Source organism: Hyperoodon ampullatus (genome assembly GCF_949752795.1).
Source record: "Hyperoodon ampullatus genome assembly, chromosome: 5".
NCBI lineage: Eukaryota > Metazoa > Chordata > Mammalia > Artiodactyla > Ziphiidae > Hyperoodon > Hyperoodon ampullatus.
Window position 1 is genome coordinate 91,268,964 of NC_136918.1, and position 27,484 is coordinate 91,296,447.

Sequence of the window (27,484 nt, forward strand, 5' to 3'; positions counted from 1 at the left end):
GACATCTCCTAAGAGTCTTCTGTGACCTCCATACAGTGCCCAATGTGGTGTGGGAATTTATGAGAGTTTGGGGTTCAGGAGACATGCCTTCTATGACCAGTTTTGTAAGCTTGGATAAGACTCTTAATTTCTCAAGTTCACTTCCTTCATCTCTAAAATGAGGTCTTTACTATCCATTGTCTCTAAATCATAGAATGACTTTAAAGGAATTATTATGAAATATTTCAAATACAAAAAGTACAGAAAATATTATAATGCATACTCATGGAGCTATCATCAAGGTACATCAGTTCCTAACATTTTCTCTGTAATATCTCACAACTAAAAAATAAATAATTAAAAAAGTTGAAACCCTTTGTGTATTTCTCCCTTGATCCAGATCCTATTCCTAGCTCCTGAGATCCTGAATTTATTTTTATCCCTCTGTTTCATTCATATTTCATATATAAAGCACATAAAGTTTAACATTTTTCTGTAGTTACTCACAATATATTTTAAAAAATAAATTAACAGACTCAGTTTAAGCCCCTTGCATACTTCTCCCTTGATCCAAGTTCTGTGGAGATATGCAGGTGTCCTTAAAAAGTTACATGATTTTGCATGTTTTTAGTCTTCGCATAAATATGCTCTGTATATTATCTTAAAATTTGTTCTTTACATTCAGTACTAGCTTTTAAATTTATTAATGTTGGTAAATCTAAGGTTAGATTATTGATCTTAACTATTGTATAGTATTCCATCATATGAATATACCACAATTTATTTATCCATTTCCCAGCTCAAGTAAACTTAAGTTATTTATAATTTTTTGCTATTACAAACAGTTCTGCAGTGACATTTTTGTAAATGTCTTCCCCTGCATATATGCAAGAGTTTCTTGAGGGCAATGTTACTCAAAATGCTGGCCCATTGGCTGATAGTACGAGGCCCACACTTTGAGTGGCATTTCTCTAAGGTATGAATTATTTAGGTTTTAGGCTATACACATCTCCAGTGTTATGAGATGTTGCCAAAATGCTTTCTGTTTTACTCTTTACCAGAAGTATATGAAAGTCCTATGGCTCTATATTCTCACCAACTTGTGGTATTTCAACTTCAAAAACTTTTGCCAAACTTAGTCATATTTCTGACTTTGGGGAAAGATATCGTTTTCCTCTTAATATCATGTTTTATGTAGATTTTTTTTGTAGATATGATTTATTCTATAGAGGACATTCGTTCCATCTTATTTTGTTAAGCACGTTTACCAAGAAAGGGTTAAATTCTTCTTTTGCATCTAACCCATAAATGTGTTGAATTAAATTAATAGATTAAAAAAGGTTAAACCCACTTTGTTTATAAAATATGATCTTTTTCATACATTGTGGGGTGGTTTATAGTATTATAGTATTTTTGCCTCAACATTCATGAATAAGTTTGGCCTGTAATTGTTTCTTCTGCTGTTATCTGACTTTGAATCAAGGTTACCTTAACCTCATAAAAGAGTTAGGCAATATTTTCTCTTTTCAAAACATGAAACAATTTATTTTGATTATCTGTCTTTGAGTGCTTGGTAAAATTTGCCTATAAAACCATCTAGATCTGGTGTTTCTTTCATGACAGATTTTACAATTTTGATTTAATTTATTTAATAGATATAGGCCTATTGAGATTTTTTTCTTCTTGAATCAGTTTAGATTAATTTCTTTAAAAAGAGAAATTTTACATTTCTTTTAAATCTTCCAACTTGCTAGATTATAATTCTTAATCTCTATCATATCTACAATTATGTTTCTAGGGCATGATCATAGATTATTTTATTTTAGAGTATTATCACTCTTAGTATTGTTTATTTATGCCTTCTCTTTCTCTTGCTTATTCATGTCAGATGTTTATTTAATTATACTATTTAAAAACCCACCTTAAAATTTTTTCATTTTTTTTTTGTTTTATCATTCATTAGTTTCTGATCTCGGCTTTATTCTTTCCTTCCTTCCACTTGCTTGGGTTTAGTTTTCTTAATTCACAATTTTTTTTCAGTGTGGCTAATCAGCTGCTTAATTCTTCCATTGAGTATTTGATTTCAATGACTATGCTTTTCAGTACTAGACATTTTATATGGTCCTCTTTCAAATCCGTCTGCCCTTTTATCATAGTGGCTCACTTCTTTCTTGTTTTTTTCAGTTCTTTCCTTTATGTCTTTAATAATTCTTTTTTTTTCTTTTTTTTTTTTTTTTGCTGTATGCCGGCCTCTCACTGTTGTGGCCTCTCCCGTTGCAGAGCACAGGCTCCGGACACGCAGGCTCAGCAGCCATGGCTCACGGGCCCAGCCGCTCCGCGGCCTGTGGGACCTTCCCAGACCGGGGCACGAACCCGTGTGCCCTGCATCGGCAGGCAGACTCTCAACCACTGCGCCACCAGGGAAGCCCTGTCTTTAATAATTCTTAAGAATTATTTTATGATCTCCACCAGATTGTTCAATTATCTAAAATTCCTGGGGGTTTAATGAAACTTTTTATTGTGGGTGCTCACCCTCACTTATGGTTGAATTTTTTTCTATATGTGTTTTGTAATTTTGAACTATAAGCTCATCTTCAAGGGGACTTTAAGAAAATCTCTAGTGCTTGATTTTAGGGTATTTTCTTCAGTGCACTTTTGTATTTTTCCCCCAAGGGTCCAAGGGTATTTATTACCAGTGTAAAAAAATGATTATGCTAATTTCTTGTGTATTTCTGCACTAATCAGGTAGTATAATTTAAATCTCAAACACTCCGGTGGTGCTGGTTCATAGTATAAAAAAAAAATTCTTAGCGTAGGATCTTTTTTCTTCACCCTGAGCCCAGACCAAATCAGATGTACTTCTCTTTGACTTCTCTCTGTGCCAGTGAGTGACTTTTTAAATCCTCCTTTTCATTAAGGGTGAAATTCTTTGAAAATCGCAGCCTTTCTCTTTATCCACAAGGATATAAAAATACAAACCCTACAATACCAAGCCTGGCTTCCTCCTTCCGTAAGGATGGTCAGACTGTACAAGCATTCACTTTTCACTCTGTTTTTTTTTAGCTCCCTCTATACTTCTTACCCTCTTTAAGGGTCAACTCTCATTTAAAGGATGTTTGTAGTGGAAACATTTTCAGGACACATAGTCCACAACATTGTTAGCCCCAGAAGTCCCTCAAAGGGTTTTTGATAGAATCAAATGAGAGCTTGGATGTAGAAGTGCTTTGAAGACTAATGAGGATTTATAATGACTCCTAAAAAGCTGTGCTTATTAAGGATCTTAATTTGGAAAATAACTCTTTTATTTTTAAATTTTTTTATTTTTATTTTTTAAAATTTTATTTATTTTTGGCTGCGTTGGGTCTTTGTTGCTGTGCATGGGCTTTCTGTAGTTACAGCAAGTGGGGGCTACACTTCATTACAGTGCACGGGCTTCTCATTGCAATGGCTTCTCTTGTTGCAGAGCACGAGCTCTATGAACGTGGGCTTCAGTAGTTGCAGCACACGGGTTCGATAGTTGCAGCACGTGGCTCGCAGGCTCAGTAGTTGTGGTGCACAGGCTTAGTTGCTTCGTGGCATGTGGGATCTTCCTGGACCAGGGATCGAATCTGTGTCCCCTGAATTGGCAGGCAGATTCTTAACCACCCAACACCAGGGAAATCCGGAAAATAACTCTTTTATAGTCTAGGTTAACTTGCTTTTATTTATTTATTTTCCCCCCTCGATTTAGGGATGCACTTCTTTTGATCCAGTGGAATGTAAGAGCTTTCATGGCTGTGAAGGGCTGGCCATGGATGAGGCTCTTTTTCAAGATCAAGCCTCTTGTTAGATCTGCTGGAATGGGAAAGGAGGTAGCTGGACTGAAGGAAGAGTGTGTGCAGCTGCAAAAAGCCTTGGCAAAATCAGAATCTCAGAGGGAGGAGCTGAAAGCCAAGTAAGTCTCCCTACTCCAGGAAAAGAATGACTTGCTTTTTCAGCTGCAGGCTGTGACTGGCCCCACCATTTCTTCTTCAAATCAAGTTTCTAATTAGATTCCCTTGTTTTGCAGGCAGTATTGACTTGAAAAAATAGAGGCACGTGCTTTGCAAATACTGTAGAATTTCATCCAACACAGACAATGGAAACACTTAGAGAGACACCCTGTTTTATAGTGAATTGATTTCATTGGCAGTATGTCTTTGAAAAAGGGACAAACTTTTAGATGGGTTTTAACTATATAAACAGTTGGAAATCTATCATGGGAGCCAGGAAGCTCTGGATCTTAATTCAAATTCTGTAGTTAGCACATAACCCATTAGCAAATCAAAAGATAGGATCTTAGTAGGTCCTGAGAAAAGCTTTACTGAGATCTTCAGGATTATTGCAGTATGCCCCTAACTGGTTTTCCTGATTTTGATCTCCCTACTTGCCCTTTCCCAGTCCAAGTCAATATCACAATCAGTTGAGTTCTTAAAACATCAGTTTTCAACCTTGACTTTGCATCAAACTTATTTGTGAAGCATTAAAAAATAAAAAGAAACGTGCCTAGACTCCACTCTCAGATACTTTGACTAAGCAGGTCTTGTGTGGGTCCAAATCATCTGTATGGGTGATTCTGATATCCAGCCAGGATTGAGAACCATTGTCTTGAAAAAATATGTTGCTTCCCTGATGAACAAGCTTCAGATCCTGCAATATGTGCATTATAGAATCCAAACCCTTGGCCCTGGCATCTGAGCCTCCATCTCTAATCTGATGCCGATGTGCCATTATTCACTCCCTTTTTTATTCCTCTTCTCTAGCTACCAGGACTACTGTTACATCCCAAAGGCAGGTATGAAATTTCATCCACCTTTATTGTACTCTCCACCCCACTTAGCACAGTGCTAAGTTAAATAATACTGGGTTCAAATACATTATATAAATATATTGTATTTTACCTGCTTTTTGGACTTATGGAAAACAGAGAAAATTTAGTAGTTTTAGGCTGACCCAAGTTATTCATTTCTTTTGGGACTCTGCTACCCATCAGTGTTCCAGTAGGCCATATTTTACATGAGAGTTTACATTCAGACCCACATTTCTGATACATATTTAATATAGCAGTGGTTCAAGAACTTTAGTGTGTATCAGCCTCACTTGGGATGCTTGTTAGAAATACAGATTCCTAGGCCCCGCTCCAAGCCTACATTAAGATCCATATTGTGAGAATCACAGTTTTTAATATCATATTTTGTCTGGCTTAGGACACAGGGAGCCTTGGATGAGACCTGGCCTCCTAGTTTTCATCATTCTTCCTCTCAACAAAAAGAGTGGCCAGTGCTACCTGGGCTGATGTGGAGATAGAAATACACCCAACTTGTGAAGGGAGAGGTGGGTAAAAGTCTGGGATACATGATAAAAGATCATTGTGGGGAGTATAGGAGACACATGAAGCCAATTGCAGGGCAAGTCCTGGAAGGCTGAGATGAGTTCAAATTGTAACTGATTTAAAAAGCTGACCTGGCTATGAAATATTTTATCTCATTGATTTTTTTTTATCTCATTGATTTTTAAGAAACACACCTCCATACAGTAGGAATCAAGGAAACAAGGATTCTTTTCAAATTATTCACTAACTCAAAATACCAGCAACACTGAGTGAACCCATTTCAATTAACACTGTGAGTACATGAGAAAATAAATGCCACTGGGGAAAGGATGTCCCTACTGTTAAACTGTCACACCACTGCTCAGCTGGCCCCAAACCTGCCATCATGTTTAATGAGAGGATCGATGATGGTCGATTGGATTGTTGGCTTCATTTGGTGATGGTGACAGGTCCTGTACAAGTGTTGAATGGAAGAGAGCAAAGAGCTATTCTGCCTGTCAACCTGGGATGAACTAAGATCAAATGTCCCCAATATTGCTCAAGCATTGGAAGCTTCTCTGATTTGCATGGATCCTTTTTGTCTTAACATTTTTGTTTGTTTTTAGTTTAGCCTTTCTCTTGGGTCTTCAATGATGTTGGAGATTCACTATTTTATACCTCCCCCATCTGTGCCTCTTTGAGCCCCATTTGTTGGGCAGACAGGCTGAGAGTTAGCCAGGATCCAATAGCCTGGATTTTTGCCCTTCTCTGCTCTTGATCTAAGTAGATGAAACAACGTAAGCCAAGCAAATGATTAGGTAATAGATTGCCCAAATTGCAGAGGATGGATGAGGTCTAAAGATGAAATATGGAGATATGTGTGAAGTTATGTCACAACGAGACCTACAGTAATTAAGAACTTGCTCACAGAAAAGAGGTTTTAGTTAGCCTCTAAATGGAGACAAATGAAAGGAGTTCAAAGTTACACAAGGTGAGTTCTAAGGGGGAAGCTTATAGCAATACAATCCCACCTTAAGAAACAGGAAACATCTCGAGTAAACAACCTGACCCTGCACCTAAAGCAATTACAGAAAGAAGAACAAAAAAACCCCAAAGCTAGCAGAAGGAAAGAAATCATAAAGATCAGATCAGAAATAAATGAAAAAGAAATGAAGGAAATGATAGCAAAGATCAATAAAACTAAAAGCTGGTTCTTTGAGAAGATAAACAAAATTGACAAACCATTAGCCAGACTCATCAAGAAAAAAAGGGAGAAGACTCAAATCAATAGAATTAGAAATGAAAAAGGAGAAGTAACAACTGACACTGCAGAAATACAAAAGATCATGAGAGATTACTACAAGAAACTCTATGCCAATAAAATGGACAACCTGGAAGAAATGGACAAATCCTTAGAAATGCACAACCTGCCAAGACTGACTCAGGAAGAAATAGAAAATATGAATAGACCAATCACAAGCACTGAAATTGAAACTGTGATTAAAAATCTTCCAACAAACAAAAGCCCAGGACCAGATGGCTTCACAGGCGAATTCTATCAAACATTTAGAGAAGAGCTAACACCTATCCTTCTCAAACTCTTCCAAACAATTTCAGAGGAAGGAACACTCCCAAACTCATTCTACAAGGCCACCATCACCTTGATACCAAAACCAGGCAAGGATGTCACAAAGAAAGAAAACTACAGGCCAATATCACTGATGAACATAGATGCAAAAATCCTCAACAAAATACTAGCAAACAGAATCCAACAGCACATTAAAAGGATCATACACCATGATCAAGTGGGGTTTATTCCAGGAATGCAAGGATTCTTCAATATACGCAAATCAATCAATGTGATACACCATATTAACAAGTTGAAGGAGAAAAACCATATGATCATCTCAATAGATGCAGAGAAAGCTTTCGACAAAATTCAACACCCATTTATGATAAAAACCCTGCAGAAAGTAGGCATAGAGGGAACTTTCCTCAACATAATAAAGGCCATATATGACAAACCCACAGCCAACATTGTCCTCAATGGTGAAAAACTGAAACCATTTCCACTAAGATCAGGAACAAGACAAGGCTGTCCACTCTCACCACTCTTATTCAACCTAGTTTTGGAAGTTTTAGCCACAGCAATCAGAGAAGAAAAGGAAATAAAAGGAATCCAAATCAGAAAAGAAGAAGTAAAGCTGTCACTGTTTGCAGATGACATGATACTATACATAGAGAATCCTAAAGATGCTACCAGAAAACTACTAGAGCTAATCAATGAATTTGGTAAAGTAGCAGGATACAAAATTAATGCACAGAAATATCTGGCATTCCTGTACACTAATGATGAAAAATCTGAAAATGAAATCAAGAAAACACTCCCATTTACCATTGCAACAAAAAGAATAAAATATCTAGGAATAAACCTACCTAAGGAGACAAAAGACCTGTATGCAGAAAATTATAAGACACTGATGAAAGAAATTAAAGATGATACAAATAGATGGAGAGATATACGATGCTCCTGGATTGGAAGAATCAATATTGTGAAAATGACTCTACTACCCAAAGCAATCTACAGATTCAATGCAATCCCTATCAAACTACCACTGGCATTTTTCACAGAACTAGAACAAAAAATTTCACAATTTGTTTGGAAAAACAAAAGACCCCGAATAGCCAAAGCAATCTTGAGAACGAAAAACGGAGCTGGAGGAATCAGGCTCCCTGACTTCAGACTATACTACAAAGCTACAGTAATCAAGACAGTGTGGTACTGGCACAAAAACAGAAAGATAGATCAATGGAACAGGATAGAAAGCCCAGAGATAAACCCACGCACATATGGTCAACTTATCTTTGATAAAGGAGGCAGGAATGTACAGTGGAGAAAGGACAGTCTCTTCAATAAGTGGTGCTGGGAAAACTGGACAGGGACATGTAAAAGTGTGAGATTAGATCATTCCCTAGCACCATACACAAAAATAAGCTCAAAATGGATTAAAGACCTAAATGTAAGGCCAGAAACTATCAAACTCTTAGAGGAAAACATAGGCAGAACACTCTATGACATAAATCACAGCAAGATCCTTTTGGACCCACCTCCTAGAGAAATGGAAATAAAAACAAAGATAAACAAATGGGACCTAATGAAACTTCAAAGCTTTTGCACAGCAAAGGAAACCATAAACAAGACCAAAAGACAACCCTCAGAATGGGAGAAAATATTTGCAAATGAAGCAACTGACAAAGGATTAATCTCCAAAATTTATGAACAGCTCATGCAGCTCAATAGCAAAAAAACAAACAACCCAATCCAAAAATGGGCAGAAGACTTAAATAGGCATTTCTCCAAAGAAGATATACAGACTGCCAACAAACACATGAAAGAATGCTCAACATCATTAATTATTAGAGAAATGCAAATCAAAACTACAATGAGATATCATCTCACACCAGTCAGAATGGCCATCATCAAGAAATCTAGAAACAATAAATGCTGGCGAGGGTGTGGAGAAAAGGGAACACTCTTGCACTGCTGGTGGGAATGTGAATTGGTACAGCCACTATGGAGAACAGTATGGAGGTTTCTTAAAAAACTAAGAATAGAACTACCATATGACCCAGCAATCCCACTACTAGGCATATACCCTGAGAAAACCATAATTCAAAAAGAGACATGTACCAAAATGTTCATTGCAGCTCTCTTCACAATAGCCCGGAGCTGGAAACAACCTAAGTGTCCATCATCGGATGAATAGATAAAGAAGATGTGGCACATATATATAATGGAATATTACTCAGCCATAAAAAGAAACGAAACTGAGCTATTTGTAATGAGGTGGATAGACCTAGGGTCTGCCATACAGAGTGAAGTAAGTCAGAAAGAGAAAGACAAATACCGTATGCTAACACATATATATGGAATTAAAAAAAAATGTCATGAAGAACCTAGGGGTAAAACGGGAATAAAGACACAGACCTACTTGAGAATGGACTTGAGGATATGGGGAGGGGGAAGGGTAAGCTGTGACAAAGCGAAAGAGAGGCATGGACATATGTACACTACCAAACGTAAGGTAGATAGTGGGAAGCAGCCTCAGAGCACAGGGAGATCAGCTCCGTGCTTTGTGACCGCCTGGAGGGGTGGGATGGGGAGGGTGGGAGGGAGGGAGATGCATGAGGGAAGGGATGTGGAAACAGATGTATATGTATGACTGATTCACTTTGTTATAAAGCAGAAACTAAAAAAAAAAAAAAAAGATGCAAAAAAAAATGCAAAAAAAAAAAAAAAAGAAGTTAAAATCTCAGCTTCACCACACACTAGTCAAGTAATTTCAGATAATTAACTTCCCTAAGCCTCAGGTTCATCATTGGAAAAGTATGAGAATAGCCTACTTCATTGGATTCATGTAACAGTTAAACAAGAGGAGGCAGAGAAGGAATATAGAGCCTGGCACACACTAATTGCTCAGTGCTCATTGCTGTGCTTTAAAGGTTTTTTTTTTTTTTTTTTAAAGCTTAAGCTCGTCTCTTTCTGTCACTTGTGACCTCATGTATGGAGAAGTGAAAATAAATTATATGGAGTTTATGTAAAAAATAAAAATAAAAAAACAAAGTTACACAAGGTGCTTTTGTAGCAAAAAGCAATCGGCCCCTTCGTTTTTGACTTGGACCATAACACAGAAAGAGTGGGCCACACAGTGAGAGTTGGCAGCAGTATGTTTGAAAAAATAAGAGGAAGGAGGATTGCACACTCTATGGTTATAACTTGGGGAATTTACTTCTGGCAGAACCATCGAGAAAAATATTTTAGTTGGAAATAATAGTAAAGTCTAGTTAGTGATATTCAAGGAACCTCATGAATTGTAAATTCAGCTTATGAATAAAAAAATATACAGCCCAGCTGTATTTATTAGAAGATGCTTATATATTAAACAAGTACATCAGGGTCCTTATAATAATATTATAAATATTCTATTGTCTGAGAGAGCACCACTTTCTTAAAAGACCACATTCTGAGCAGGTAGCGCCCTCAAACTATATGCCTGCAGGGATGCTTCCAGTAGCTGTGATTTAATCAGCACACCACTGATTTTTGGAGGCACGTTAGCTCCTTTAGCCCACCAGGATTCTATTAAGTGCTTTAGAAGAGGTAATCTAATCTACTGAATGGCCTGAAAGATCAAAAGCACCTCCAAACACAAGCAACCCCTCCACTTCTCAACCATAGGGTCAGGGAACTGGGAATATTATTTCAACTGCTTAGGAAAGGTAGGCAAAAGTGCCGGGCAGAGGACAGGCAATTATCTCTCTGCTGTGTGTTAAGCAGCATTTCGCCTGGCTGATAAATTACTTCCAGCTGTTGGCAACAATTTTCTCCTCATCATGGCGGGAGCGAGAGACCCTGGCAAATGCTGAAGAGCAGTGCGAGTCACTGATTAAATCCAAGATCCAGCTGGAGGCCAGCGTCCAGGCGCTGTCTGCTTGGGGGGCTGGGGGGAGGAAGAAGAGGAGGTAAATTCCCAGCTGACTGCCAGGGGGCGGAGACTCGAAGATGAATGTTCCGCGTCGAAGAAGGAAGAAATCGATGACTTGGAAACACTATTTGCGAAGTCACAGAAGGAGAAGCGTGCTTCAGAGTACAAGGTACTTTTTCTATAATGTCAGGAAGGCCTAGATGCCTGAATTCCACACTCCCAATCGGGCTCCAGGACCAGACTTGCTCTGTTTATATTAATTAACACAGTGGTCCACAACTTTACAGCACTGGGAGTCAGAACTGGCATCAAATGAAGGATCTGGTGAACTGTGCCATCCTAATTCAAAGTTCCAACTTGAATTTATGGAACCCCACTTAATCTCCCAAATGAAACATTTTCATTTGTTCCAATCTAATTGCATCTGAAATCTGATAGAAAGAGCAAAATGGTTTCATTGGGCCTCTAAGTATCCTTTTTTTGGAAGGAGAGGGAACAGGATGCAGTTTATTGAAAGGTGATTTGGGACACGTCTGAATTCCCACCTCTGTCGTTGATGTTGATTTGGAGCTTGACCTTGAGATGTCATTTTAATTCCAGCTAAGGACCTTAATGTTTTGTTCTTTTTATCTGAGGTTTTTATCTTGTGCATCTGTGTATAGACTGAAGTCAGCTGAGGGGTCTGTATCAAACCTTTGATAAAAAAAAGAGTCTCCAGAATAATACTGTAATTTTGGCAGATGATTAAATAACAACTCTTGTACCTCAGTTCCCTTTCATAAAAAGCACTTGGACCTGATATAAATGGCTTGCATTTTTGCCTATTTTATCAGCTGGAACTCTTCTTTAACTGCCACTTTTTTAGGATTTGAGGCACAAGATTAATATTGCCCCGAATACTCTAAAGAAAGCTAAATTACCTTTAGTGGTGTTCTTGTTATACAAATAATACGACACTCTGAATACTGGCCATCCACTGACCTATGCTGATAATATATATATATTTTAAATTAATTAATTTATTTTTGGCTGTGTTGGGTCTTCGTTTCTGTGCGAGGGCTTTCTCTAGTTGCGGCGAGCAGAGGCCACTCTTCATCGCGTTGCATGGGCCTCTCACTATCGCGGCCTCTCTTGTTGCGGAGCATGGGCTCCAGACGCGCAGGCTCAGTAGTTTGGCTCACGGGCCTAGTTGCTCTGCGGCATGTGGGATCTTCCCAGACCAGGGCTCGAACCCGTGTCCCCTGCATTGGCAGGCGGATTCTCAACCACTGTGCCACCAGGGAAGCCCCTATGCTGATAATATTTGATTAACCAGAATACCCCATTCCCCAACCAGGAGAGCTAACAGATCATTTGTGTCTGTGTGTAAAAGAAAAAGTGAATTTAGAGTTTTAAAAAGTCCATCAGGAATTTGGCTAAATTTGGTTCTTTATGACAGTGGATACCTCATGAGATTTTTGGTCCTAGAAAAGAGAGGAGATGGCCCTTAGCATTTATACCCCACCTTCCATAAGTGGCTCTCATGGAACTGTTGTCGTCTTCTCCCCACAGGTTAAGCATCTGACTGAGGAGGTGGAGTCTCTCAGTGAGGATGTCAGCAAACTTCAGCGAGCAGCCAAGGCTGCGCAGGAGACCCACCAGCAGACCCTGGAGGACCTGCACGCGGAAGAGGAGAAAACCCTCACCCTGAGCAAAACCAAGCTGACACTAGAGCAGCCAGCGAACGAGGTCAGTAGTGACACGTCTTGCTAGTTAGCTGTGTGTCTACATCTGTACAAACCTCCACTTTTTACTTAGTTCATTTATCTTGACATTTTCAGGAAAACTTAGTAGCATGGTTCGTTTCCCTCATTATTTAGAAATAAGAGGTGAACCACTACAGTAAAAGAAAGGCCCCAGCATGTAATCTGTCTGTTTTTATATGCAACTTTCATACAACCCTGGGCAGTGGGAGAACACTGAGATGAATCATGAAGGGGTATCACTCTGACTGACTGTTCCCCACAGAACCTGGTGTTTTGCCCCGCAGATATGTTGGTGCTTTATCTGACACTAGTATTGAACAATTGCTTTAAGGCCCTGTTGTGTCTCCAGCCATGCACTGAGGTTTGTTAAAGTAGAAAGATATGTAAGTCGCAAGCTGTGTTCTACCAACACTATTGGAAAACACTTGTAAGATTCTGGAGATGGTGCCCCTGTTCTGCCTCCAAATACCTTGTGAAATAAAGAGGCTTCAGACGAGTCTCAGTGGTTAGGGTCATCACTCTTCCTGTTTCCTCCCAGCTGACAGTGTGTGCATTCACTGTTTTATTAGTCCCCAAAGTTAGCCTTTATAAAATTGCTGACAAGCGTGGTTAGGTTGTTTTTTTTTTTTATTATTATCTGTTTCTTTTTCCTCATGCCTTTCTATCAGTTTCCTCTATTACCTATTAGTCGTCTCACTTCTCTTCCTATTTCCACTGATACGTATCTCACAAAGCCTCAATATGGGGATTTATTGGTGGTGTGCAAACAACACACACACACACACACTGTCACACATGCATTCTCACATACTTGTTCTCTCCCAGAGTTCATTTATTTTCAGGTTTTTGCATACGCCCTCCAGAAATTCTCCCTTCTCCCCTATTCGAATTTTATATCTTTTGCTGGTCACAGGAAATAGCTTCTATTGTGGCAAAGTAAATATATCACTGAAAACTAGCCATATTGTAACTGTTATTTAGCCTCCCGCTAAGCTAACCTCAACATCATGGTTGGCAACACTACTCCAGACAGAACTTGAATGTTCTGATCACCTTGTTGGCGGTACCAGAATATGACACAATGTTATGGACCATAGAGGGTACCAAGGTGGTAAAGGAGGGTGTGGAAATCATGCCATGTGAGATGCGTTTGAAAGGGTCAGTGATACTGAGTTGGAAGATTCAGGACAGCTGCCTAATATTCGTGAATGATCATTGGAGACAGATTTGCTTGGTGCTGCTCCAGGGAGCAGAGATTAGACCGGTGGGACGAATTTACAGAGACTACTTTGGCTTCTTATGAAGACGCACTCCTGAGTAAGTGGACTTATCCACCCATGAAATGAGCTGCCATGTGAAGAAGTGAGCTTCCCATCACTGGAAAGCAATCAAACAAGGGCTCACTAGGCATTTATTATTGGCTTCTTCTGTAGGCTAGAACACATATTCCTTAATCGCTAAAGTTTTCCTTCATCACCGTGATTTCTAGATTCTTTTGTTGTCCTATTGATGGGTACAATATTTATTTTAAAATATCTACATAACTGGGCATCATTTACAGACTCTGCTTGTATTTTTCTTTCTTTTTCCAGAAGGTAAGTGGTTAATGAATACATCTAGTAAAGTATAAACTTTACCTATTTATTGGGCTCAATAATGCCTCCTTCTGTCAGCTTGAGGGTGCCCTTGAGCAGGAGAGCAAAGCGAGAATGAACTGTGAAAAGGAAAGTGCAAACTGGAGGGTGAGGTAAAGCTGAACCAGGAAAGCATGGAGGACCTGGAGAGCAGGCAGCTGCAGCTAGCAGAAAAGCTGAGGAGGTGAGTCACCTTTCTGTTGACTCGGGATTCTGGGGGACCTTTTATTGGAGGAAACAGCTCTCTCGTGTCATTTATCCTCATGACCCTAGGGCCAGCTGTCTCAAGACCTGAAGGGGAGGATAAGAAGGATAACAAGCCTAGGAAATTGATTTTTTTTTCTTTTGCTAGACTTTATGTGAAATTTCTTTTTATAATTATGTAATAACCTACAAGAAAGTAACTGAGAAGGCTGACTAGCAGATGCGAATGAAAGGTGTAAAGCACAGGAGGTGCGAATTATTGGAATTTGAAGTTACAAGTCAAAATAAAAATCGCTCACTTCTTTTACTCATGATGAGACCAATGGCCTAAAGTAAAAAAAAAAGAAAAAGAAAATAAATCCTAATGTGAAGTCCCATATACCATCTGATCATTTAAAAAAACAAAACAAAACTTGTTTGCCAGATATAACCTCATTAACATTTATATAACTTTTTTCGGTCAAATAATTTACTGTATAAGTATTAAACCTTAAAATTGAAAGCAAAACATAACATGATCAAAATCAGTAGACCTTCAGTTCACATGGATTCCCAAGGAGCTCAGGGCAAGACGGCCCTCTCAGTTTAGTTTCATCATTCAGTGAAATGGATTTTCTCACATTGTCCCTTTTGTCTTCCTCTGTTCAACTAGACTTTCTTCTTCTTCTCCATATTTTTAAAAATGTTTGGCTGAGCTGTGCAACATGCAGTATCTCAGTTTTCTGACCAGGGATTGAACCTGTGCCCCCTGAAGTGGGAGCCCATAGTCTTAACCACTGGACTGCCAGGGGAGTCCCCAGCTAGACTTTCTTCTAACCATTAGGGATTTTCCAGTTATTTGGAATAGATCAAATAAGAGAGGGAAACAGTGAGATCTAAGAGTGAGATAAGGCCAGGTTAAAGCTGGGAGCACACTGGTTATTGGAGCCCACAGTGAAGAAGAAGAAAGTCAAGTGAGCAACTATGAGCTTCTGGTTTTCCTGTCTGTGTACATGAGTTTCCATTACACATGCTTGTGGTCAGACTTGATTAATAGCCTACCAATAAGTTACTGAACTTGATAGGTGTTTGGAAAAGATGAAATAAGTAACCCTGTGAATGTAACGGAACAGTGAAAGGCAAAATGATGATAGAGTTCCCTAAGCATTCAATTTTGAAGATTGTGTTTCAGCTCAGCAAAGTGAAAATGATACTCTATGTCCTTGTAGGCCACAGGTCAAAGAGCTCTGGCATTTCAGAAACCCATGTTTTCAGGAAATGATAAATTTATTATACAACATTTTCTCTAAATGGACCTATGTATATATGGAAACAATACATGAAAATGTGGTATTTTAAAATGGTGATGACAGTATAGAATACTTAATAAATAACACTGAGATTTTTAGCTATTTCTGAGATAAAAGTTAAATTTCTTCCTCACGCTATTCACACAAACACAAAATCCAGTTTCATTAAAGAATTAAATGCAAAAATCAAGCTATAAAATCATTAGAAAATGCAGCATTATTCACCATAGCCAAGATATGGAAACAACTTAAATGCCCACTGATGGATGAATGGGTAAAGAAAATGTGGTGTATACATTTAATGGAACATCATTCAGCCTCTTTTTAAAGGAAATCCTGCCGTATGCAACAACATGGATGAACCTGGAGGACATTATGCTAATGAAATAAGTTGGTCACATAAGGACAAATAGTGCATGATTCCATTTATATGAGGCATCTAAAACAGTCAAACTCATAGAAACAGAGTAGAATGGTGGTGTCCAGGGGCTTGGAGGCAGGGGGAAATGTGGAGTTGCTCTTCAATGGGTATAAAGCTTCCATCATGCAAGATGATTAAGTTCTAGAGAGACGTACAATGTTGTGCCTATATTTAATAATATTGTACACTTAAATATTTGTTGAGAGGGTAGATCTCATGTTAAATGTTCTTCAATTAAATAAAAACAGCAAAAACCATTAAAAAACAAAACCATTAAAAGACAATATAGGTGGTAAGTCTTAGGAAACTGGCAGGTCAGACTGAATGAGTCACAAAAATCCAAAGGCATAAAAGGAATATATTGATAAATTTGATGTTGGTACACCAACATTTTAAACATTTATGTGGCAAAAGCCAACATAAATAAAACTGGGGCAAATTAGAAAGTGGGAGAAATATCTGCAGCAGATATCAAAAAATAAATATCAAGAGTATTAAAGGAAAATCTATAATTCAATAATTAGATGAACAACCTAACAGAAAAATGGGCAATGGACACAAGCGGGCAGTTCATTTGTTTTATTGCTTTTTTTTTTTTTTTTTTTTTTTTTGCAGAACGCGGGCCTCTCACTGTTGTGGCTTCTCCCGTTGCGGAGCACAGGCTCCGGACGCGCAGGCTCCGCGGCCTTGGCTCACGGGCCCAGCCGCTCCGTGGCATGTGGGATCCTCCTGGACCGGGGCACGAACCCGTGTCCCCTGCACCGGCAGGCAGACTCTCAACCACTGCGCCACCAGGGAAGCCCTATTGCCCATTTTAAAATCCTCATAGTTGATAACATGCTGTCCTCACTAGTAAACAAGGACATTCATTATAAAACAATGACATACTAATCTGTTAGATTAGAAAAAATTTAGAAGTGTGCTAATGTTAAGTGTAAATGTAGAGAAATAACCTCACCCTGCTATTGGAGGCCAAAGGGCAAGGTTATAAGTTTTTAAACACATACCTATACCCGACGCACCAATTCCCTGCTCAATATCCACTCTGTAGAGACACTCACATGTACACAAGGGTGCATGTATATGAACAGCATTATTTGTAAAAGTAAAATTTGGGGGAAAAACTCAATGTTTATTAATAGGGAAATGGATAAATAACCACATGATATCTAAATCATAAACTAGTATGTCACAGTTAATTTTTAAGTGAAGTAATCTATGTGTAGGCCAACATGGAAAAATCTCCAAGTATTATTGGGTTAAAAATGTTGTAGAATTATAAATTCAAATGTATACAGTATTATACCTTTCACAGTAAAGAAAATGAAACTACTTCTACTGATACATAAGCACAAACATATGTCAATACTCAGAAAAATGTCTGGAAGGATTCACACCGAACTGATTATGGTGGTTACCTCTAGGCAAGGAAGAGAGATTGGGTATAATAGCCAAGAAGACTTCAGCTATAGATGTGATAGTTGAATTTTTTACAGTGAATGACTTCATGTGTTATTACTATAATTTAAAGAATATTTAAACAAAATGTTATTACTCTGAGCAATTCCACTTGATACCTCTTTTCCCTAACAGGAAAGAATTAGAAATGAATCAGATGAGTTCAAAGGTGGAGAATGAGAAAGGCCTGGTGGCTCAGCTTCAGAAGATGGTTAAAGAGCTCCAGGTAATCATTTATCAAATACCTGTGTGCACCTGTAGTTAGATCCATGGGTGATGATTGACACTTCAGTAACAAATGCTCTGCAAAGGTACCCATAGTTCTAGCCAACTACAGACGAGGCAGAAAAGAGCAGTGGTTGAGAAGGTAACCTGGCATTCTATAGATATGTGACTCTGGAGAACATTACTGTTTAAGCTTAGATTTCCTTATCACGAAGATAATAAAAAACAAGTAGCTAATTTGTTGAACATTTGACATAAACTAGGTATTGTGCTAAAACCCTGGACGTCTACATTTTTACTCATTAATCCTCCTGACAACCTTTGAGCTAAAATTAAATGCAACAGTACATTTAAGGGGTAAGCTCAGTGCCTGACCCATGGTAAGCATTCAATGCTACCAATTTAATTTTTTATGATGATTAGTTTTTGTGATTAGAAGGCAATTATGCTGAAAATCTGTCTTGTAGCTACATGTAGCCTCAAAACATTATTTGATAATGGACAGCTATTTATAAGTTTTAGACCAGGCATCTGTTTTATACTATATGACCATATTATAAAGTAATTTAAAGCATGGATACATCTAACTCCTCATGTATACATGCAGATGGATTTTTTTCCTTTGAAGCTAAGTATTTATGTCACTAATGTAACTATTATTCTAAATAATTTTGGAACTTTTTTCTGATTATTACCTTCTGAGATATTTTGAGCCAAATTAGACCAGTCTCACTGCTTTATGGGCAAGCTTTCAGACAATATTAATCTCCAAGTGATTGCCTATCATATTCACCAGACTTCTCTTCAAATGATACTTTATCCAAAAAATGTTCAATTTATCCAAAATACAAATTTTCTTACCCTGATGATTTTAAAAAACTCTCTAAAGTTTCTTTCTTTTTTTTTAATGTCTGAAACATTTTTATTAACATATTTCCATACAAATAACCCAAAGAAAGTTTAGTATTAGTTGCTTTTTGTTTGTTTTTTGTTTTTTTATACTGCAGATTCTTATTAGTCATCAATTTTATACACATCAGTGTATACATGTCAATCCCAATTGCCCAATTCATCACACCACCATCCCCACCCCGCCGCGGCTTTCCCCCCTTGGTGTCCGTACGTTTGTTCTCTACCCCTGTGTCTCAACTTCTGTCCTGAAAACTGGTTCATCTGTACCATTTTTCTAGGTTCCACATACATGCATTAATATACGATATTTGTTTTTCTCTTTCTGACTTACTTCACTCTGTATGACAGTCTTTAGATCCATCCACGTCTCAACAAATGACTCAATTTCATTCCTTTTTATGGCTGAGTAATATTCCATTGTATATATGTACCACAACTTCTTTATCCTTTCGTTTGTCAATGGGTATTTAGGTTGCTTTCATGACCTGGCTATTGTAAATAGTGCTGCAATGAACATTGGGATGCATGTGTCTTTTTGAATTATGGTTTTCTCTGGGTATATGCTCAGCAGTGGGAATGCTGGATCATATGGTAATTTTATTTTTAGTTTTTTAAGGAACCTCCATACTGTTCTCCATAGTGGCTGTATCAATTTACATTCCCACCAACAGTGCAAGAGGGTTCCCTTTTCTCCACACCCGCTCCAGCATTTGTTGTTTGTAGATTTTCTGAAGATGCCCATTCTAACTGGTGTGAGGTGATACCTCATTGTAGTTTTGATTTGCATTTCTCTAATAATTAGTGATGTTGAGCAGCTTTTCATGTGCTTCTTGGCCATCTGTATGTTTTCTTTGGAGAAATGTCTATTTAGGTCTTCTGCCCATTTTGGATTGGGTTGTTTGTTTTTTTAATATTGAGCTGCATGAGCTGTTTATATATTTTGGAGATCCTCTGTCCAATGATTCATTTGCAAATATTTTCTCCCATTCTGAGGGTTGTCTTTTCATCTTGTTTACGGTTTCCTTTGCTGTGCAAAAGCTTTTAAGTGTCATTAGGTCCCACCTGTTTATTTTTGTGTTTATGTCCATTACTCTAGGAGGTGGATCAAAAAAGATCTTGCTGTGATTTATGTCAAAGAGTGTTCTGCCTATGTTTTCCTCCAAGAGTTTTATAGTATCCAGTCTTACATTTAGGTCTCGAATCCATTCTGAGTTTATTTTTGTGTATGGTGTTAGGGAGTGTTCTAATTTCATTCTTTTACATGTAGCTGTCCAGTTTTCCCAGCACCACTTATTGAAGAGGCTGTCTTTTCTCCTTTGTATATCCTTGCCTCCTTTGTTGTAGATTAGTTGACCATAGGTGTGTGGGTTTATCTCTGGGCTTTCTATCTTGTTCCATTGATCTATGTTTCTGTTTTTGTGCCAGTACCATATTGTCTTGATTACTGTAGCACTAAAGGTTATTTCTAAAGAAATGTTTCAGAAATGTTCGGTTCAGTGACAGTATTGTTATAAATAAAGGTATTGGATCTCAAGATAACTAATTGGAAGGGGATCACAATTACCTGGATGTGGAAATCATACATTTTTTGGCACCTTCTCTGTCATAACTCATCTACAGATTAGATAGCCTTACTTATTGGGTTGGTCTAGAAATTAGCTTCCTCTCAGCAATCATACTCTTATTTAATGAAATTTTTAATATTCTAAAATAGAAGTTATCCTTTTTTCCCTATACTCTAACCTATGCCTAATTATTTAAGATGATGTTAATGACCATCCTTGGTTTTTTAAAATTTAATTTAATTTAATTAATTAATTAATTTATTTATTTTTAGCTGTGTTGGGTCTTCATTTCTGTGTGAGGGCTTTCTCTAGTTGCGACAAGCGGGGGCCACTCTTCATCACGGTGCATGGGCCTCTCACTGTCGCGGCCTCTCTTGTTGCAGAGCACAAGCTCCAAACACGCAGGCTCAGTAGTTGTGGCTCACGGGCCTAGTTGCTCCACGGCATGTGGGATCTTCACAGACCAGGGCTTGAACCCATGTCCCCTGCATTGGCAGGCAAATTCTCAACCACTGTGCCACCAGGGAAGCCCACCATCCTTGGTTTTACTGTACTGTCCCACAATGATGCTATCAAGATTTGTCGAGCTCTTTGCCATTACACTGAAAGACTTTTGGGCTCTGAGAGTTCTTATCACTTCTTTTCTTTGTCTTTTAATTCTGCTTCTAATGATATCAGATTACTATGCAATTTAGTAGTCTAATTCCTCCACCAAATTAAAATTATTTGTTATTTCAATTTTCCTGCTACCTTAAGTCACCTACAGGCTAAGAAACTAAGTAACCAGGTTTGTCAGAATTGTGTATAAAACTAAATTGATGCTTATGAGTTAGCTGCTTGAACTCAGAGGTATTTAGTCTATTAATCAGATTTTTGCCCAAGTTTCCAATAGTTGAGGTTGTCAGGTAAGCAAATTCCAGATAAATGAGGTATTGTATATAACATTCATCATGTTATTTTTTTAAATAAGCTCTCTTTAAAGTGATTCTTTGTTATATGAAAAATATTTTCTATTTCTTTGGAAAGTGCTCTTTATTAAAATTTCCTCTTCATGTATATAGTATTATGAGGTTGCTTATCATCAAGGCCTGGGAAATTGGGAGGAATTACAAATTTTAATTCTGCTCTTGGTACTGGTTTGGATCAAATCACTTAATTTCTCTGTATTCTATCTTCTTTAACTATAAAATGAGAACCAAAAGTGTTAGTTGTGAGAAAAAAAATACAGTAGAGCTCTTGAATATAAAATATGCTACAAGTGCTTAGTAAAATCAAAATTATTTATTGCTACAGACTCAGATACAGGTTTTGAAAGATGAACTGGAAACTTAAAGGACCACTCGAGCCAAGGTAGAAAGGGAGAGAACTGACCTCACCGAGAGCTGGAAGATCTGAATGAGGGGCTGGAGGAGACAGGAGGGGCCAGTTTGGCTCAGCTGGAAATAACTAAGAAACAAGAAACAAAATTCCAGAAGCTCTGCGGAGACATGGAAGAGTCCACACTGAACTTTGAGGCAACCTCTGTCCCTTTGAAAAAGAGGCACGGAGACAGCCTGGCTGAGCTGGAGAGCCAGGTAGAAAATCTACAGCAGGTCGAGCAGACACTGGAAAAAGACAAGAGTGATCTGCAGCTCAAAGTGAATGATGTCCTGACCCATGTTGAGCAGATGACCAGAGCTAAGGTAAGGAACATTGCCAAGCCCTCCTTGAGGATTTAGGACATGGAAGTAGGCAGAGGAGGGGAAAGAAAAGGAAGCTAAAGCAAATTGGTGACTCAAAGTATTTGCTAGTGGAGGCTAGAGATCTTCAGATTGGCTAGATCAGGTCTAATCTCAGTGATTGTTAAACTCACATGACCATCTCCTGAAGGTAGCCTGACAGTGGTTTCTGGTTTCATTGGAATTCCAGTCCATGTTCCTTGTGGGTCTCTCTAGTGATGATGTAGTAAGTGGGCTGGATAAGTGAAACCACTAGCTCATGAGTGGTGCTTCTCTCTTGAAGGATGGCTTTGAGTTGGGAGCATTCCACGGCGGGGCTCAGGTACTTTGAGTCCTTCTGAACAAATGGCGGCACAAATAGCTTTGTGGGGAGGAGAGAACTTTTTCTCCTTCATGTCCTCTGGCATCTCTTTAACGAGCCAACACTAGGAGAAACTTTATCACATGTTCTTTCTTCACTGAGCCCATTAATCTCTACACTGCCAACTCTCATCTAGAATGACTAGTATCAGATCACAGGTAAGAACTGCCTTACCTCCTGGCAGTTGAGAGGAGCCTTGCTTGAGATCACACAGAGCAAGTAGCTGGTGCCAAATTGTCCTTGTGAGCAGAATTTATAGTCATCCAGGAAAGACGAACCAACAATAAAGCTTGATCTTTATGGATGGTGGCCAGAAAAATGTAGAATTTCTTCAGATACTGAGTGATGCCTGAAACGTTTAGCATTAATTTCCTTTAAAGACCATGTTGAGTAGGAACACAACTACCCTGCTTTTCCTTCTCTTTCTTTCTTTCCACTGTCCCTGCCAACCCACCTCCAATTATCTTAAAATATAAATCTAGTGAGGACTTAGGACCTCTCTTCCTCCGTCTCTTCTGTATTCTGCATTTTGTATCGATTCTGTCCTCAACTCAAATATTCTCACTCCTTGCCCTTGTCGGCTTCATCTTCTTTTGTCAGCCCAAGTGAGCCCTGGAAGACCTCACTCTCTTCATACTCTTTGCCTCTCATTCATCCTCAGGAACTCTTCTGTTTCTGTATATTTTAGTAGGAAGTCATAAAATCATAAAACTGTTGATAGGTTCACCATAAATCCATACTAATTAGGTGTGAATTTTATACTTTCCAACTTCCTGTAGAATTTCATTGCTGCTCAGAAGTTCTTTGTTCTTCTAACTCACTTTGTTTTATTTTAGAAGAGAAACAGACCTCTAACCCTGCCTTTCTGAATCCTTCCTTTTAATAAATGTTAACATCTTACTGATAAGGTTAAGACCATTAATTATAACTTCTCTCTTCACCTTATAAGTTATTCACTCATCCATTTATTTCCTTCTTGTTCCAAAGAATAAAATATTCTTCCACAAGGGCATTATTCACCCACTGCAAAAAACAAAAGACTTTTCCATACTAAGAATGGTATTTTGAGAAAAAAGCAAAGTCTGTCCATATCTGTCTTAATCTGACTCCTTGACCAAAAAGTAATGTTCTATTTATCTATTGATATGTAACAAATCACTCCAAAACCTTAGAGTTAAAACAGTAATTTATTATTCTCTCTCTTGGTTCTGGGGGTTGACAGGCTTATCGCAGATGGCTGTTCAGACTGGAATCATCCGAAGGTTTACTCATTTGGGTGTCTGGCTCCTGGGCTGGGATAGCTAGACAGTTGGGGGCTGGCTGGAAATCTCTCTTTTTGTGTGACCTCTCCATGTAGCTAACTTGGGTTTCCTCATAGCATGGCAGGCATAGGGGAGTTGGACTTATTACGTGGCAATTCAGGGCAATAAAAGCAAATATTCCAAGAGACCAAAGGGGCAAAGACTCTTGTGAGGAAGGCTTACAATACAGTGGAGTGATTCTGTGTGACTCCTAACAGTGATGAGTCACAGGGGTAAGGTCTACACGTGGCTGCAAATACTAGAGACTTTGGCTCCCTGGAGGGCCATCTTTGGAGACTAGTTCCCACAAATAGGTGTATACCTTACTACCTCCTACTCCTTTAACCCCTGCAATTTCTTTTATTTCCTCTGATTATCTTTAAAGTATTTTCTTTTTTTTAACATCTTTATTGGAGTGTAATTGCTTTACAATGGTGTGTTAGTTTCTGCTTTATAACAAAGTGAATCAATTATACATGTAAATATATCCCCATATCTCCTCCCTCTTGCATCTCCCTCCCACCCTCCCTATCCCACCCCTCTAGGTGGTCATAAAGCACTGAGCTGATATCCCTGTGCTATGAGGCTGCTTCTCACTACCTATCTGTTTTACATTTGGTAGTACATATAAGTCTATGCCACTCTCTCACTTCGTCCCAGCTTACCCTTCCTCCTCCCCATGTCCTCAAGTCCATTCTCTACGTCTGCGTCTTTATTCCTGTCCTGCCTCTAGGGTCTTCAGAACAATTTATTTATTTATTTAGATTCCATATATATGTGTTAGCATACAGTATTTATTTTTCTCTTTCTCACTTACTTCACTCTGTATGACAATCTCTAAGTCCATCCACCTCACTACAAATAACTCAATTTTGTTTCTTTTTATGGCTGAGTAATATTCCATTGTATATATGTGCCACATATCCTTTATCAACTCATCTGTCGATGGACACCTAGTTTCCTTCCATGTCCTGGCTATTGTAAATAGAGCTGCAATGAACATTTTGGTACATGACTCTTTTTGAATTATGGTTTTCTCAGGGTATATGCCCAGTAGTGGGATTGCTGGGTCATATGGTAGTTCTATTTTTAGTTTTTTAAGGAACCTCCATACTGTTCTCCATAGTGGCTGTATCAATTTACATTCCCACCAACAGTGCAAGAAGGTTCCCTTTTCTCCACACCCTCTCCAGCTTTTATTGTTTGTAGATTTTTTAATGATGGCCATTCAGACCAGCGTGAGGTGATACCTCATTGTGGTTTTGATTTGCATTCTCTAATGGTTAGTAATGTTGAGCACCCTTTCATGTGTTTGTTGGCAATCTGTATATCTTTTTGGAGAAATGTCTATTTAGCTTTTCTGCCCATTTTTGGATTAAGTTGTTTGTTTTTTTGATACTGAGTTGCATGAGCTGCTTGTATATTTTGGAGATTAATCCTTTGTCAGTTGCTTCATTTGCAAATATTTTCTCCCATTCTGAGGGTGGTCTTTTTGTCTTGTTTATGGTTTCCTTTGCTGTGCAAAAGCTTTTAAGTTTCATTAGGTCCCATTTGTTTATTTTTGTTTTTATTTCCATTTTGCTAGGAGATGGGTCAAAAAGGATCTTGCTTTGATTTATGTCATAGAGTGTTCTGCCTCTGTTTTCCTCTAAGAGTTTTTATAGTGTCTGGCCTTACATTTAGGTCTTTAATGCATTTTGAGCTTATTTTTGTGTATGGTGTTAGGGAGTGTTCTAATTTCATTCTTTTACATGTAGCTGTCCAGTTTTCCCAGCACCACTTACTGAAGAGGCTGTCTTTTCTCCATTGTATATTCTTGCCTCCTTTATCAAAAATAAGGTGACCATATGTGCATGTGTTTATCTCTGGGCTTTCTATCCTTCTCCATTGATCTATATTTCTGTTTCTGTGCCAGTACCATACTGTCTTGATTACTGTAGCTTTGTAGTATAGTCTGAAGTCAGGGAGTCTATTCCTTCAGCTCTGGTTTTCTTTCTCAAGATTGCTTTGGCTATTCGGGGTCTTTTGTGTTTCCATGCAAGCTGTGAAATTTTTTGTTCTAGTTCTGTGAAAAATTTCATTGGTACTTTGATAGGGATTGCACTGAATCTGTAGATTGCTTTGGTAGTACATCATTTTCACAATGTTGATTCTTCCAAGCCAAGAACATGGTATATCTCTCCATCTATTTGTATCATCTTTCATTTCTTTCATCAGTGTCTTATAGTTTTCTGCATACAGGTCTTTTGTCTCCTTAGGTAGGTTTATTCCTAGGTATTTTAATCTTTTTGTTGCAATGGTAAATGGGAGTGATTCCTTAATTTCTCTTTCAGATTTTTCATCATTAGTGTATAGGAATGCAAGAATTTCTGTGCATTAATTTTGTATCCTGCTACTTTACCAAATTAATTGATTAGCTCTAGTAGTTTTGTCCTAGTATCTTTAGGATTCTCTATGCATAGTATTATTTCGTCTGCAAATAGTGACAGCTTTACTTCTTCTTTTCCGATTTGGATTCCTTTTATTTCTTTTTCTTCTCTGATTGCTGTGGCTAAAGCTTTCAAAACTATTTTGAATAATAGTGGTGAGAGTGGACAACCTTGTCTTGTTCCTTATCTTAGAGGAAATGGTTTCAGTATTTCACCATTGAGAACAATGTTGCCTGTGGGTTGGTCATATATGGCCTTTATTATATTGAGGTAAGTTCCCTCTATGCCTACTTTCTGGAGGGTTTTTATCATAAATGGGTGTTGAATTTTGTTGAAAGCTTTCTCTGCATCTCTTGAGATTATCATATGGTTTTTATCCTTCAATTTGTTAATATGGTGTATCACATTGATTGATTTGCATATACTGAAGAATCCTTGCATTCCTGGAATAAACCCCACTTGATTATGGTATATGATCCTTTTAATGTGCTGTTGGATTCTGTTTGCTAGTATTTTGTTGAGGATTTTTGCATCTATGTTCATCAGTGATATTGGCCTGTAGTTTTCTTTCTTTGTGACATCTTTGTCTCGTTTGGTATCAGGGTGATGGTGGCCTCGTAGAATGAGTTTGGGGGTGTTCCTCCCTCTGCTATATTTTGGAAGAGTTTGAGAGGGTAGGTGTTAGCTCTTCTCTAAATGTTTGATAGAATTCACCTGTGAAGCCATCTGGTCCTGGGCTTTTGTTTGTTGGAAGATTTTTAATCACAGTTTCAATTTCAGTGCTTGTGATTGGTCTGTTCATATTTTCTATTTCTTCCTAGTTCAGTCTCGGAAGATTGTGCTTTCCTAAGAATTTGTCCATTTCTTCCAGGTTGTCCATTTTGTTGGCATATAGATGCTTGTAGTAATCTCTCATAATTCTTTGTATTTCTTCAGTGTCAGTTGTTACTTCTCCTTTTTCATTTCTAATTCTATTGATTTGAGTCTTCTCCCTTTTTTTCTTGATGAGTCTGTCTAATGGTTTACCAATTTTGTTTATCTTCTCAAAGAACCAGCTTTTAGTTTTATTGATCTTTGCTATCATTTCCTTCATTTCTTTTTCATTTATTTCTGACCTGAACTTTATGATTTCCTTCCTTCTGCCAACTTTGGGGTTTTTTGGTTCCTGTTTCTCTAATTGCTTTAGGTGTAAGTTTAAGTTGTTTATTTGAGATGTTTCTTGTTTCTTGAGATAGGATTGTATTGCTATAAAATTCTCTCTTAGAACTGCTTTTGCTGCATCCCATAGGTTTTGTGTCATTATGTTTTCATTGTCAATTGTTTCTAGGTATTTTTTGATTTCCTCTTTTATTTCTTCAGTGATCTCTTGGTTATTAAGTAGTGTATTGTTTAGCCTCCATGTGTTTGTAATTTTTACATATTTTTTCC

The 27,484-nt window shown here is 38.1% G+C and overlaps 1 protein-coding gene across 1 annotated transcript in view; it reads left to right on the forward strand.

Moving 5' to 3' along the window:
• MYH15 (myosin heavy chain 15) overlaps window positions 1-27,484 on the forward strand; it is a gene marked incomplete at both ends in the record, with an annotated part of 182,920 nt that overhangs the window by 87,137 nt on the left and 68,299 nt on the right. Inside the window, 11 exon segments of the mRNA XM_079705269.1 lie at window positions 3,710-3,914; window positions 3,918-3,965; window positions 10,710-10,812; window positions 10,815-10,963; window positions 12,346-12,522; window positions 14,213-14,267; window positions 14,270-14,357; window positions 17,681-17,771; window positions 21,541-21,576; window positions 21,580-21,622; window positions 21,625-21,929. Coding sequence (XP_079561395.1) covers window positions 3,710-3,914; window positions 3,918-3,965; window positions 10,710-10,812; window positions 10,815-10,963; window positions 12,346-12,522; window positions 14,213-14,267; window positions 14,270-14,357; window positions 17,681-17,771; window positions 21,541-21,576; window positions 21,580-21,622; window positions 21,625-21,929 — 1,300 coding nt within the window.